Source organism: Diospyros lotus, chromosome 12, assembly GCF_014633365.1.
Source record: "Diospyros lotus cultivar Yz01 chromosome 12, ASM1463336v1, whole genome shotgun sequence".
In the NCBI taxonomy this organism is placed as follows: domain Eukaryota; kingdom Viridiplantae; phylum Streptophyta; class Magnoliopsida; order Ericales; family Ebenaceae; genus Diospyros; species Diospyros lotus.
In genome coordinates this window covers 1,992,718-2,008,634 of record NC_068349.1, presented here as the reverse complement: position 1 = coordinate 2,008,634, position 15,917 = coordinate 1,992,718, and the positions used below count along the sequence as shown (strand labels likewise).

The following is a 15,917-nucleotide window of genomic DNA, read 5'->3' as shown; positions in this document are numbered from 1 at the left end:
AAAAAGTATTCTTAAAAATAATAAAAATAACACGTTTTTATTATTTTAAAAAATTAAAAAATAAAAATAAGTTAAAAACAACAAAGAGAATGTAGTCTAAGACTGAGTTCTCTTTGTTTTTTAATTTTTAATTTTGAATTCATTTTGAGTTTTTTGTTTTGATAGTTTGTTTTTAGAAAATTGAAAACGTGTTCTGTTTATCATTTTGAAAAATTATTTATCAAAACAAAAAATCAAAAAACATATTTTATTTGAAATTTTGAAAATATTTTTTTAATGATATTTTATTAAAAAAAATTAATTATTCAATAAATTATAAATATTTAATGTTAATATATTATTAAAAAAATATATACATTTTTAAAATTAATAAATTTTGTAATATTTTTTTCTATTATAATAATAAAATATAAATAAATAAATAAATGTGTTTTGGGTTTAGAGTTTGTTTTAGATAAAAACACTCAAAATAATTTTTTATTATTTTGAGTTTTATTTATATATATTTTTTATTTTTAAAAATAATAAATAAAACACGTTTTTATTATTTTAAAAAATTAAAAATTAAAAAAAACTTGAAAATAGTAAAACGAATGCAACCGAAATTACTATTTAAATATTAAATCTTAATATTCATGATGATATTATGTATTAGTTATTTTATCTTTTATATTATATCAATGTAAATGAACAAAAATTAATGCAGTGTGTTAGTTAAAATGGCAAATTTAAATATTTAAATAATATTTTTATTTAATGAATAAAAATATTATACATAGGAATAAAATTAACAACAATCTCTATAAATTGATAAATTTCATAAATTTTTAATCTCTACAAATTGATAAAATTTATTTAAAATTAACAGTAGTTCATAAGATTGAGCATATTTATTATGAATTATTATTAATTTTAAATAAAATTATTATAAATTATATGTATATTTACATTAATTTATAAAAATAATCTATTAATTTTTGTTTGGTATAAATATCAACCCTTTTTTACGCTGCTGCTATATGCTTTACCCACAATACAAAAATACTACTTGTACAGTTCTTACTACTACTACTACTACTACTACTACTACTTCCAAGTCAGATATATCATCTCACCCTCCGTCCATAGAGCAAATCTCTCTCTCTCTCTCTCCCGACACTATCCGTGACTACTCTCCACGAGCGGCAGCATCTCGGCCAAATTCAGAGGCTGAATCGGCCGTCACAGCAGCAGATCTGAGTCCAACGCCGACAGATCCGGGCGGGAAAACCCTAATTCACGGCAATGGAGGAGGCGCTGGAGATGGCGCGGGCCAAGGACACCAAGGAGAGAATGGCCGGAGTGGAGCTCCTCCACCAACTCCTCGAGGCCTCCAGGAAGAGCCTCTCCGCGTCCGAGGTCACTTCGCTCGTGGACTGTTGCTTGGATCTCTTCAAAGACAACAATTTTAGGGTTTCTCAGGGTGCGCTTCAGGCCCTCGCCTCCGCCGCTGTTCTCTCGGGCGACCACTTGAAGCTTCACTTCAATGCCTTGGTTCCTGCCATTGTCGAGCGCTTAGGCGATTCCAAACAGCCCGTTCGCGATGCTGCGAGGCGCCTTCTGCTCACTCTCATGGAGGTGTATATTTCCTTACTAGATATCTCTATCCTATGACTTCTGGAATTTTCGATTCAGATATCTCTATCCTATGACTTCTGGAATTTTTGATTCATTTTTATTTTTATTTTTTGGGAGGGGGTGACTAATTTCATTGAATGTGCACTACTGAATTTCGTTTAAGCGGAATTTGTGCTGGGAGCAAATGAGTATTTTAGTTTAATTATCTTCACACACACACACACACACACACACGTAGAAACACATGGAAATTTGGCTTCGGACATATTTGATCTTCTACAATTCTCAATTCGAGGAATTTGAAAAAAATTGCGTCTGTCCTCGATTTAATTTAATTAATTGCAAAAAAAAGGGAAAAAGTAAAACTGAAAATGTATTGCCGTATAGATCTGCTGAGCTTCGGGATTTCAAGCCAAATATTCGGAATTTGAATAATTTTGTCAACTGCTCTGAGACTTTGGGGTTTTCTTTTGGTCAATGGATGCTCATTTTTTTGGCACATCTCTGTTCCAAACTTCCAATGTATAGTTAATAAGGTTCATTATATTCAACTGCAGTATTAAATTTTGATGCACATGTATATAGCTGAATTTCATGTTTAGCTTCTGTGAATTTGCATAACTATTTTGCTTACTTGTATTTGAATGCAATGGGGAAGTAACATACAATCCTGATTCCTTCTGTTAACTCACCCTGAGAAGGGGTTTCTTAAAATTGAAATGCTCAGGGGGAGCTAAAATGACCGTTTTTTATATGCATTTTTACCCTTTTTTCTATTTGTAAGCAGTAGTTGTCTGGAAGCTTTGAATTAACATGTTAGAGTTGTGACTATGCCCTTAAAAATTCATGAACTGAACCTTATTGCACTCTGATGTTGACTTATTTGATAACCTGCTATACATGTGAAGACCATGATTCCCTGAGAATTGCAATGTTATATGTATGCTGTGTATGGTTGATTGATTGTTTTACATCTTTTTAATTGGAAGTCTGAACCCTTTTCAATTTTACTACTTGCCTTTGATGAACTAGCCACTTGCATTGAGAATCCAATGTTACATAAACTGTTTGGTCATTACAAAAACCTACAAGATTTTTTGAGTTCTTGCACATGAATATTGGTTAGATAGGTAGGAAACCGCTGAAGTGGAGATGGTATGGTACTTTAGAGCAAACACTTCTTTAGCTTTTTTAAGTTGCTAATTTAGTCCAACATCTTTTTCAATATCTTGGACCAATTGTCCAAAAGAGGACAGATTTGCATGTTACTTATAAGATCAATGCAGGATGGTTAAAATAAAAAAGTGTCTCCAACAGTTTATGTGATCGTAAAATTCCTTTAAAGCTAAAGGGAAAGTTTTATTAGATGCCTATAAGATAATATTTATTATATAGGTTAGAATGTTGGGATGTTAGCCGCCAACATGTGCAAAATATGAGAGGAGTTGAGATGAGAATGTTATGGTGAATTTGTGACCATACAAGAAAAGCTGAAATAAGAAACGGGATCATATATAATAAGATTAGAATGATGTCTATTGAAGATAAGATGTGAGAGCCATTCCGAAGATGGTTTGGATATGTGAGGAGAAGATTGATGGATGCAGCTATGAGGTAAGTGGATGAAATGGAGGAAGTCTGTAGCAAAAGAGGGAGAGAAAGATCAAAGAAAACTGGATAGTAAACCCTTAAACATGGCATACGATATAGTGACATTACAAAAGATCTGGCCATGGATAGAGGTGGATGGAAGTATAGAATTCATGCAGCCGACCCCCACCTTGTCGGATTAAGGCTTGTGATTGTTGTCACCTTCATCTCCCTATAGAAATCTGGGAAAAAATGATTATCTCCACAATTCTAGTTGTGTGTTTTGTTTTTTATTGACTGATTGCGTAGGCTCTACTTTGAAGGTGGTGGGCATTTTCTTTTTCTATGTGGGATGCTTTGCAATTTCTTGTTTGCTTCATCTTGTATGTGAATTCATTTTACTTTGTGTCAAGACCATGATTCTAACCTCCCCACCCCCCTGCCATGCAGATCATATTACCCTTGTTCTAAATTAGATTTATTTCTATCACTATTGATATTTGGCAGACGGAAAAAAAAAAAAAAAAGAACTGACTGAAATTGCACTTATTTTATTTTTATTGCTTGTATCAGGTTTCATCACCAACAATTATTGTTGAAAGAGCTGGTTCTTATGCTTGGACACATAAAAGCTGGAGAGTTCGAGAAGAGTTTGCACGTACTGTTACGTCAGCCACTGGTCTCTTTGCATCTACTGAGCTCCCTCTTCAACGTGCTATTCTTCCTTCAGTATGGTTATTTACTCTCTTTTCAGAATAAAACAGAGATATATTTTTTAATTATGATAAAGCCTTATTCTTTAGCCAAAATGAAGTTAAAAACTTACTAGATCCATATAATATTATCAGATATTGCAGTTGTTGCATGATTCAAATCCTGGAGTAAGGGAGGCAGCTATATCATGTATTGAGGTTTGTAAAACTCATGGCTGAATTCTTCATATAGTATTTATATAATTCTTTGCTGTATTTCACCTTGAGCTAGAGAAAGTTTTGTTCTTCTCTTCCTAAATTTTGAATCTGGAGCTCTCTTTATGCTTGAAGAAGGGTAAGTTATTTAAGGTCCCTAATAATGCTGGACTAGTGGGACCAGTGGGAGTACTGGTCTCTTAACTTGTCAATTTTGTATCTGCCTCATGTAACTAGCTCGTAGGAGGTTCACATCAATGAAATATGGGGTTGAGGCTAGCTCAATTGGCAGTCAATTTTCTCTATTGGACACTCAATTTTGTTATGAAGGCCAGATGCCATTTAGATTCCCAGTGAATCGCCTGCACTGTCTTCTATATTAGATTTGGCAAAATGCTGAATATAAAATTCAGCTCCACTCCTTCATGGGTAGCTGAGCCATGTTGAGCTCACTGAGCTCCTGTTATTCCTCAGGGCATGCTATAACTGCATCGGGGACAAAGTAGAGAGGATGTATGCTAAGTTCAGGCATCAAATCAGCATCTGAAATGGCCTTTCTCATAATGGTATTGTGTAATATAGGGTTATCAATAATGTTCAACAGGAGTTGTTTGGAAGGATTGGGGTAAAGTATCATGAAGGGGAGGATTATATCTTGTAGTTTTCAGGTGTATGTATGGACAAGTGTGAAGCTGAGATCATGTGCAAGAATTAAACATGATGTATGTCTGGAGATTGTATGGGCGGATGAAGTGTGAATTAGTGACAAAACTGCACAGAGGAGCTTTGAGAGGGGCCTATTATAAGATCTAAATCATTAAAGCAATTTCAATTAGGCTTACATAGTAGCTCAAACTGTGTTTTTCTTGCCCTCTACAAACTCTGATAATGAACAAATAAGAGTTTCTAAATCTCTCTGTTCTATGATTCTAGTTTGTTTTGTTAGGGAATCACCTTTTCCTGATTAATCTTGACTCTTGGTTCCTTTCAGGAGATGTATACCCATGCGGGGCCTCAGTTTATGGATGAACTTCAGCGGCACCATATCCCTTCACCAATGGTGAGTACAAACTGCAATAAGTTCTATTGAATTTATCTCCTTCCTAATACTCTCCAGTTCCTGAACAATTGCAAATTGAGTTTTCATATTTATGCCTATTTCAATTGTGACCAAATTTTCAGCCTTCTTTTTGTTTGTATTATTATTCAATTTTAGTTATTAACATATTATTGAACTGCAGTTGAAGGATATTAATGCTAGACTAGAGAGGATTGAACCGAAAGTTCATTCTTCAGATGGACTGGCAAATAATTATACTTCTGTTGAGATGAAGCCTGCTAGTGTCAATCACAAAAGGAGCAGTCCAAAAGCTAAGAATTCCACCCGGGAGGTGTCTCTTTTTGGAGGTTTGTGCATTTTAATTATCAATCCACAGATAGGTGCTGACATATAAATTGATTCATATAAAAAGTTATTTCCTGTATCATATGTTGTATTTTTGTCATTGCATGCCCATTTGAGCATGGCATGAATGATGCTTACACTTATTATGTCAAGGACTCTGAGCTTCTTTTTTTCTGGGGTCAGCTTTCATATCTGTTTAAGTTTGCTCTAAGAAAAAGATGTAGTCCCTTTCTGCTTCTGTTGGTATCCTTAATGTTGGAGCAAGATCATGATATAGATGATTACTGTAGTTTTTAGCCTATTTGAGAGTAGTAGTATGGAAAGCGTGAATACTGTAGTATGGAGGAAATTGTTTCAAGTGCTGGAAAGAGGAAATGTTCACGTACTTATTTTCTGTTTTCAGAATTTTTACCAATAATATTCATGATAGATAGATTATTTTTGCTGTAAGTTACCTTTTTTGAAAATGATCTGTGGTTTGAGAGACTTTTAGGGAGGTTTCATAATTTTGGTAAGTGAGGTTGGTGTGCAGTAACTAGAAAATGCTTATACTCAAGCGCTTTTTGAATTAGCTGGGCTTTTTTTTCCTGACATGATTTGTTTGAAGAAAAATAGAAAATTAGACAAAATTTCTGACATTTCAAACTAAAAACTGTGCCAGCCCAAAAATGCAAAGTGAGTATAATTGACCTGCTCATAAAAGCTGTATGATTTTGTACACATGAATGCATTAATATTTTATTTTATACTAAATTGGGTTGATATCATGTACGCTTGAAAGTTATGCATATATATATTTTATAAATATTGTAATTGTAATGATAGGTCAAAAACAATATGCTAAAATGGCCTAGCGCCAAAATGACCTGTAACTGTGCTAACGGACATTGTTTGCATTCACCTTGGTATGATCTTTGTGATGTACAGGTGATAGTGATGTCACTGAAAAACCAGTTGAGCCTATTAAAGTTTACTCTGAGAAGGAGCTGATAAGGGAATTTGAGAAGATTGCTTCAATTCTTGTTCCTGACAAAGATTGGTCTATCCGCATTGGAGCGATGCAGAGAGTAGAAGCCCTTGTCATTGGAGGTTTGTTGTTCATCCTTCCTCAAATCTAGGCTTTCTGTCCGTTGAATTGGCTCAGGGTATTTTAATTCTATTATTTCTTTTATGTTGTTTACTACAAGAAGGTTCTAATTAAAAAGAAGAAAAGGAAAATATGAAAAAAGAGACTCAAAATAGTTATTTGAACCTGTTGACCACTTGAAAATTCCCTCTGGCTTTTTACGTGGAAAACTACAGACTAGAACTACTGCCACACATTCATAGTTTAACAGATTCAATTAGGTCTTATTCAAGATCCATATGATGTCAAAATTTGGTAATTTGTTCAAGGTACAGTGTCCACATTTTATTACTTTGTGTGTGGTAGTTCTTTATTTTCCTTCTCATTTAGTTGGTTGTTTGCATATTTATTTTTTGTTGTCCTTGTTCGTCTTGTATGTGGATGGCATCTCTATTCCTTAATTAACATTAAGCATGTTTTCTAACCATGGCGCAGTTATATTTTTATTTTTGCCTATGGTATCTGTTTTGCCTTTGGGGGGGGGGGGGGGGGAAGTGTCATTATAGAACTTTATTGTCAAATGGTGAGATTACTGTTCCTTTTATTTTGTATGACATGGATTTGGCCTTGCAAACATTGTTTTCCTATATGATAATTGAGAAAATAAACATATCATTGGTTGAGAAAGGTCTATCTTATGTCTCTTTGTCATCCATTTGATTCTATTAGGTGCTGCTGATTATCCATGTTTCCGTGGACTGCTGAAACAACTTGTCAGCCCCCTGTGCACACAATTGTCTGATCGAAGATCTAGCATTGTAAAGCAGGTTTGTTATCCTTGTGTTAAATTCATAAATTTTGTTTTAAAGCTTTCTTATCTTTTATGAGGGTCAGGAGTCTTAGCTGGAGTCATTGTTAAATGGTTTAGGCAAATTACTAAAAAATACTTTTAACTTTGACCCCTTTATCAATTATATGACGAACTTTAAAAATTATAAAAAATATACCTGAACTTTCAAATGTTTACCAATTTTATAACACTGTTAGATAAAACTAAATGTGTTAATGTTTGGTCAACCAAGTGTTTCGCTTGGTCAACCGAACAGCTCCAGATTGTCCTTTTTTTAACGTGTTTTTTTGTCTAATCTCAATTATTTGTCGTGTATCTAGGGGGAGATCTATTGTAATAAGTATGTAGTAAGGGAAGCAAGTGTAATTACTAGAACCATAAACATTTGAATGCGGTAACAGTGACCGTTTTGTTTGGCGCCAAACAGTTGGGACCGAGTATATAAACTCGACCCAATTTCACTTGTAGGTATCGAATCATTTGAATTGATCCATATTCAATTTCTCCTTCTAATTCTCTTCCCTCTCAATTCTTCTCTCCCTCTACTCTCTAAATTCTCGCCTAAACTTCTTTGCTAAGGGAGAAATCCTGTCAGATCCAAGGGATACGACAATTGGTATTAGAGTATTCGGTCATGGCTTTCCAAGGAATTGATGAACTCAACGATGGCGGATGGTACCCACATGAAGCAGATGAAATTACAGCTCCAGCAAGTGTCGGCTACAGTGATGGATGTACAAACTTAAGTCGGATTGATGGAGGACTCGTTGGGATCTGTGGTCAATCGGAGATTGGAGGAGGTAACAGATCGATTGCATGGAGATATGTGCAACCAAATTAGAGAGGAAATGCGAGAGCAAAGCAACATGTTGTGCGATCAGATGCATCAGTTCATGCTTATGTTCTCGAGTTAAGCTCAAGTGAGGCTATCACCAGACTTTCCCTCAGGAGGAAGATCGGATTTGATCGTGTGAGGAGTCGATACAAGCTAGAGAGTGGTTGGCTCATCGGAGGTGGAGGATGATTTGGCAATATTAGGGGACAATGGGATGGAAAGGAGACCGGAGGTTCAGGTGAATTCCAATCCCTCCAATTTCCCCATTCCGAAATTGGAATTACCGGTGTTTGATGAGATGAAGCCTCGTTGGTGGTTACACTGGTGTGAGAAGTTGTTTGGGATACATCAGGTGGTTGGGGATCAAAAGATCAGCCTGGCAGTGGCATATTTGAACGATGCAGGAGATGTGTGATACCAAGGTTGGTCACGGGTGAGAGGAGACTATAATTGGGAGGAGTTTGTCAAGGGGATATGTGAAAGATTTGGAGAGAAGAGAATCATGGTATTGTGGAAGAATTCAACAAGATGAAGTAGCATGGATCGGTACAAGAGTACCAACTCTGGTTCGAGGAGTTGAAGTCTCTAATGCTGAGTCGCAATCCCTACAATGGTCGAAGATTACTTTCTGTTAAGTTTTCTTAACGGCTTGAATGAGGGGTTGAGGTCCGCAGTGAAGATGACTAGACCATGAACGGTGCAAGAAGTAGTGGAAAGTGCTCTGCTTCGGGAGATGAATGCGAAAGCGATGATGAAGGTATAGAGGAGTCAGGCTAGGGGGCATGGATCCGTTCCAATCCCAACAGTGGGAAGAAGGGGCCAATATCGAAGTTGACGGCATTGCCACGACCAGCTAATGTGATGCAACAAGGAGGGAGGATGATGGAACCGAAGGGGCCCCCTGGACTATGTTACAAATGTGGGGATAAGTACTACCCCGGGCATCATTGTGGAAGACAATTGCTCCTGTTGGAAGGAGGAGAAGTGGAAGAAGATGCAGGGGAGGAAATCCTAGTGACCGGAGAAGAAGGTGAGGCGGAAGACAATGGCACCATCTCTCTCCATGCTATAAAAGGGGTGGTTGGTAGCAAGATAATTAAGGTGGAAGGGAAAGTACCGGAGGGATCCCTCATGGTGTTAATCGACAGTGGGTGCACCCACAACTTCATCGATGAGGGAATAGCAAGGAAGATGAAATGTGAGTTGTCCAACACTCAACCCCTAGCTGTTACAGTGGCTAATGGAAGTCGAGTATTGAGTAAATCAACATGTCTAGGGTTTTGTTGGACATTGCAAGGAGAATCATTCGAGGCTGACCTTAAATTACTAAAATTGGGAGGTTGCCAAATGGTTTTGGGAGTAGACTAGACGAGGGAGGTCAGTCTCATTAGCTTTGACTTTAACAAAATGGAGGTTACGTTGACAAGGGGAGGAAGGAGAATTACTCTACAGGGAAATATGGAGACAAGGACGTGTAAGTTGATCAGAGGGAAGAGGCTGCACAAGTTACTTAAGTGCAAGATATCCCAAGTGGCACAACTCTTTACAATTAAGACCTATGATGATCAGGAAGAACAAGGAGGTCAATGTCTGATGACCAACAGTCTCCCAACCACCAAACCCTGGCAGGTACATGAATTGACTTTCCTTGCTGCACTACTTATTGAGTTTAGGGACTTGTTTGTAGAATCTAATGGCCTACCTCCTAAAAGACCATTTGATCACACAATTTCCCTACAGCCAAATGCATAACCAATCAATATTCGATCGTATAGATATCCCCCGAAACTGAAAACTGAAATTGAAAGGTTGGTCAAGGAAATGTTGGACCACTCCTTAATTTGTCCCAGCAGAAGCCCTTTGCATCTCCTGTCCTTTTAGTTAAGAAAAAGGATGGAACTTGGCGTTTCTGCATTGATTACTGCCAACTTAACATCACCATTAAAAACAAATTCCCTATTCCTATCATTGCAGACCCACTCAATGAACTAACCAATGCATCAGTGTTTTCTAAGCTTGACCTAAGGTCTGGATATCACCAAATTTGGATGAACCCCACTGATATTCCTAAGATTGCTTTTAAAACTCACCATGGGCATTATGAATTCACTGTAATGCCCTTCGGTTTAACCAATGCACTAGCAACTTTCCAAGACTTAATGAATCATATCTTTGAACCCTACGTTCGTAAATTCGTGTTGGTATTCTTTGATGATATCTTAATCTACAACCTCTCCTTCACCCAACATTTATAACACCTTAGAATTGCATTCCAAGTCCTTAGACTCAATCGGTTGTGCGTTAAAAAGTTCCAAATGTGCCTTTGCTCAAACACGAGTGGAGTATATGGGGTATGTGATCTCTAGTGCTGGAGTTAGCACCAATTCCAAGAAGATATCAGCCATATGCTATTGTGGCCTAAACAAGGTAATGCTAGGTCATTGAGGGGGTTTATGGGATTGACCGGCTACTACAGGCGTTTTGTAAGGAATTATGGGGTTATAAGCTAGCCATTGTCTGACCTATTGAAGGAGGACAACTTTAAGTGGGATGAAAGAGCAGAGGCTGCGTTTGGGAATCTTAAACATGCCATGAATGAGGTTCCTATACTCGACATCCCTGACTTCAACAAACCATTTACCTTAGAGAATGATGCTAGTGGAACAAGAGTGGGGGCTGTTTTTTCTTAGGATGGTCGACCTTTGGCCTTTATGAGCCAAGCCTTGGGTCCAAGACACCAAGGGCTAAGCACGTATGACAAGGAGTTATTGGCAGTCGTTATGGCAGTTGAAAAATAGAGACATTACTTGGAGGTGGGACAATTCATCATAAGAACTGACCACAAAAGCCTTAAGTTTCTGCAAAGAAAGGGTATGGCTAAATTGATGGGGTTGAATTTTGTGATTCAGTACAAGAAGGGAAGAGAGAACTTGGTTGCCGATGCATTATCACGGTGCCATGAGAAAGGGCATTGCGTAGCTACCTTAGTACTGGTACCCGATTGGTACCAAGAAGTAGCAACAAGTTATGATAAGAGGTCGCGAACAAGAGAGCTAATGGAGCAATTGAGCATCAATAGTAGCAGCAAACCATCTGCAACGGCCTGATTCGATACTAGGGATGGCTGGTGATAGGGGATTGTGAGATATTGAAGGGAAGGATTCTTCAAACCATGCACGACTCACCCCTAGGGGGACATTCTGGAATTCAAAACACTCATAGAAAAGTGAAGCTGGTATTTTTCTGGCCAGGCTTAAAAAAATCAGTTACGGAATGCATACTACAGTGTGATTTGTGTAAAAGGTGCAAGCATGAATCAGTGGCTAAACCAGGCCTTTTGCAACCTCTGGAAGTACTAGACCGAGCCTGGGCTAACATTACAATGGATTTTGTAGAAGGACTACCACAATTGGGAGGGAAAAATTGTGCTTTGGTAGTGGTGGATCGACTGACTAATTAGCTTGTCCCACCCTTTTACGACGCAAGAAGTGGCCAGAGAGTTTTTGGATCATGTGGTGAAGCTGCACGGGGTACCCCATGTTATAATATTAGACAAGGATAAAGTGTTTACTAGCCTATTTTGGCAAGAGTTGTTGAAATCATTAGGCTCTAAGCTTCACATGTCAACAACATATCATCCTGAAATAGATGGCCAATCGGAGAGAGTCAACCAGTGCTTGGAGGCCTATCTGCGATGCTTCTGTTTTATACAGTCTAAAGGATGGAACAAATGGCTATCCCTGGCGCAATGGTGGTATAATTCCGGCCACCATCGCTCCATTGGGATGACGCCAGTTGAGGCCTTGTACTGGTACAAGCCCAATTTAGTATCGGTGATCGGGGAGCCAACCTCAGTGGTAGCTGTGGATACTTATCTACAACACTGGTAGAACATCTTACAAACTCTAAAGACTGAGTTAGCCAAGGCACAAAACTGGACAAAACAACTGGAAGATAGAAAAAGGAGTGAGAGGGAGTTTGAGGTAGGAGAAGAAGTATGCCTCAAACTCAGCGAGCCTCAACTTAAGTCCATATCGAAGCAACTGGTGACTAAGCTAAGTCCAAAATTCTACGGGCCCTATTCCATTACAACAAAGATTGGACCAGTAGCTTACAAATTACAACTACTGGAAGGAACCTAAGTTCACCTCGTGTTTCATGTGTCCCTTCTTAGAAAGGCTATCGGGAGTCAAACGGCCAGCAAAGAACAAGAGCCAGCAACCAGCCCAATGGCCGTCTTAGACAAGAGGGTGATTTTTCAACAGGGGGCCCCTCTCACCCAAGTGCTAGTGCAATGGTCTACACTACACTCTGACAACAATACTTAGTAATATCTCTTGGAATTCCTCCAGCAATTTCCCAACGCGGCCAGCTTGCTTACCATTCTTGGGGACAAGAATTAGCTCAAGAAGGGGGGAGTTGCTGTGTACTCAGGGGGAGATCTATTGTAATAAGTATGAAGTAAGGGAAGCAAGTGTAATTACTAGAATCATAACCCTTTGAATGCGGTAACGGTGACCGTTCTATTTGGTGCCTAACCGCTAGGACCGAGTATCTAAACTCAACCCATTTTCACTCGTAGGTATCGAATCATTTGAATTGATCCATATTCAATTTCTCCCTCTAATTCTCTTCCCTCTCAATTCTTCTCTCCCTCTACTCTCTAAATTCCCGCCTAAACTTCTGTACTAAGGGAGAAATCCTGTCGGATCCAAGGGATACAACATTATTGAAATTATTTTTCTTATATATTTAGGCTGTGTGTGTTTTAATTACATATATACACACACAGATATACACAATATGTATATATTCACACATACATATACATGTGTGTATATATATAGAATATAGTAACATGCATAATAATGTTATATATATATACACATTTTTTTTTTTTTTTTACAAAATTCTCATAGATAATCATACATAATAGAAAAATTTATTAAAGTAGATCATAATTATAAAATGGCATCGTTACATCATTAGAACGACCTGTTTTGTACAGAAATTGCATAATAATATCATGTTCCTATCACAAAGCAGTGTAGATTAGCAAACTCTTTATGTAAACTTGTAAAATGTTGAAATATGCTACGTAATCATTGGACTTTCAATATTTAGTATCTTATTTGTTTTCCAGTAATATCAGCATTATTGTCTTTAAATATAATCATCAGAATAAACAAAATGCAAGAGAGACTAAATAGGAAATATCGTAGACTAAACTTTTGTATATAAACACATATTTTATGTATTTATATCTATATATGTGTGTGTATGTATACAAGTAAATCATGCAGAGCCTAAATACATCACAAATAATTTTAATAGTTTCAAAACGGGCAATAACAAGCTGTTTAGGTGACCAAGCAGAACACTCGGTCGACCAAACTTTAATGCTGTTAGTTTTATCAACGGTAATGATGATAATTGATAGATGGGTCAAAATTCAGAAATTTTTTGGGAATATTTCTGATAATTTTTTTTGTTATATAATTGATAGACGGGTCAAAATTCTGAATTTTTTTTTGGTAATTTACCCAATAGTTAAGATATATAAACTGGCAGGATATACTGATTAGCTGTCTGTTTTATTTGTGTAATCTTGGTTAAGTACTTCTTTGTTTGGGTTTAGGAATTTTTAGTAAGTTGGATGAAAAGAAAAAACTGATGCACTTTTTAAATATTGCTGAGGCAATATTGGCTAATATAATTTGAGAAATAGGCAATTAGGACTGGTATACGTACAAATGTAGTGGGTGTCATAGATAACATCAGGTATATAAATTTATTTTATTTTTCTTTTCAAAATTTTGACAGTGCCTATGTGATTAAGAATATCAGGGTGGTGGGCCCTTGTGTTATGACTTCCATCTATTCTGTTACCTTTTTATTGCATATGCAGTTGGGCTTGTGGATACTGGAGTATACATCTGGCAAAGAAGGAAGGTCCTATGAGGTGGTAGTGGTAGTAACAAGGATATAAAAGGACTAGTCATTAGTCAACCATCTTGTTTTTTTTCCTTGATAGAGGAATTACTTAAGTTCATCTTTTTCCTTGACAGAGGAGAGGATTTTTTTTTTTTTCTGTTTTTTTTTTTTTTTGGGGGGGGGGGGGGGGGGGAAGGTGTTTATCATTTAGACTAGAGGTGTGCTGGCACAGTCTACTATATTGGGCCAGCCCAGTAAGGAAGTGGGTCAGCTGTGCAATAGTGGAGGGGAGCTGGCCTAGCATGCCTCATGGGCCCGGCCCAATTGGCCCGGACTGTGTGGGAAGCAGGTCAGCTGTGTCAAGCCTTTATCCCACTAATGATTTTTTTTAATACATTTTTGTATTATTTTTATTATGAAATAGAGATTACTGATTTACAATTTTGAATGTACAGAAGTTAAAATGATACATTGATATAATGCTAAGTACTAAATAATACCTCAAATTATTTTTATTATGTCGAAGTGCTGATAAATGAGAAGTTACAAATTATAATGCACAAAGTTACCAATAATACGCCACAACAATATCTGTACTAAATAATACTTCAGTATACTATAAAACTTTAAATATATATATATATATATTTATTGGGCCCATGAGCTGGGCCAGGCCTGGCTGTGCCTAGTCGTTACTTACCTAGTAACAAACTCAGTTTTCCTTGGCTTAATTAACTAACTTATTTTTGGCCCTCCTACTGTCATGAGTTTTAGTAGTGATTGCAAGCCTTATATTTCATGTGTACCTTGGCTGGAAGGTCTTTTAAGGGGGAAAAAAAGAAAAAGAAATCATGAACATGTTCCAGCTTTAATCCTTTGTCTCCCTGTCCCTGATACTGATAGTAACAATGCCATGCAATATAAGTACTTATTGAACTAATAGTAATAGCTCAGTGAACATAAGGTCAAGATAGAGGGTATCTGGAAGTGATTCCACACCCACACCTGAGAGAATTTGAGGGCTTTGGCTCTCCCATGCACTGAAAAGGAAAAAAAGAAAAAAAATAGAGATTCAGCAATCAGCATCTATTTCCTCAGTTGTTGTGTCTGAATCCTATGGAAAAGGATCATTTGGAGCTTGCAAACTTAGTCAACTAGATACAGCAGTGAAGAAGTCTTGACATTTTTATAATTTTGTGTACTCTATGAACTACAGCTATACTGATGTTGTTTCCTTGTATGTTCTTAGGCTTGCCACTTATTGAGCTTTTTATCTAAAGAGCTTTTGGGTGATTTTGAAGCTTGTGCTGAAATTTTCATTCCAGTAAGTCTCTTACTGTCATTATCTTCTTCCATATCCTCGAACATTCTTCTGACTGTGATCTGATTCCCCAGGTTCTGTTCAAGCTTGTTGTAATTACTGTCCTTGTTATTGCAGAGTCTGCAGATAACTGCATTAAAACGGTATTGTTTACCTCATTAAATTTTAGTAGGAAGCTTCCCTCTTTATGGATATTATTCCATCTGTAACCTATTTGACTTTGTAGATGTTGCGGAACTGCAAAGTTGCTCGTGTTCTGCCTCGAATAGCTGATTGTGCAAAAAACGACCGCAATGCAGTACTTCGTGCAAGGTATCATCCTGCTTATATGTGGTACTGTAGTTGTGCCTTTTTCTTGATTGATTCACCTTTTCCCTCTTTTTTATTCTTT

The 15,917-nt window shown here is 37.1% G+C and overlaps 1 protein-coding gene across 1 annotated transcript in view; it reads left to right on the top strand.

Moving 5' to 3' along the window:
* The first annotated feature begins 1,108 nt into the window (after window positions 1-1,108).
* Window positions 1,109-15,917, top strand: part of LOC127814193 (CLIP-associated protein) — a 27,167-nt gene continuing 12,358 nt past the window's right edge. The window contains exons 1-10 of the mRNA XM_052355526.1: window positions 1,109-1,617; window positions 3,781-3,936; window positions 4,056-4,118; window positions 5,107-5,175; window positions 5,357-5,522; window positions 6,448-6,609; window positions 7,316-7,413; window positions 15,455-15,529; window positions 15,601-15,669; window positions 15,753-15,838. Of these exons, the coding sequence (XP_052211486.1) occupies window positions 1,285-1,617; window positions 3,781-3,936; window positions 4,056-4,118; window positions 5,107-5,175; window positions 5,357-5,522; window positions 6,448-6,609; window positions 7,316-7,413; window positions 15,455-15,529; window positions 15,601-15,669; window positions 15,753-15,838 (1,277 nt within the window). The 5' untranslated portion in view covers window positions 1,109-1,284. The remainder of the gene's footprint in view (window positions 1,618-3,780; window positions 3,937-4,055; window positions 4,119-5,106; window positions 5,176-5,356; window positions 5,523-6,447; window positions 6,610-7,315; window positions 7,414-15,454; window positions 15,530-15,600; window positions 15,670-15,752; window positions 15,839-15,917) is intronic.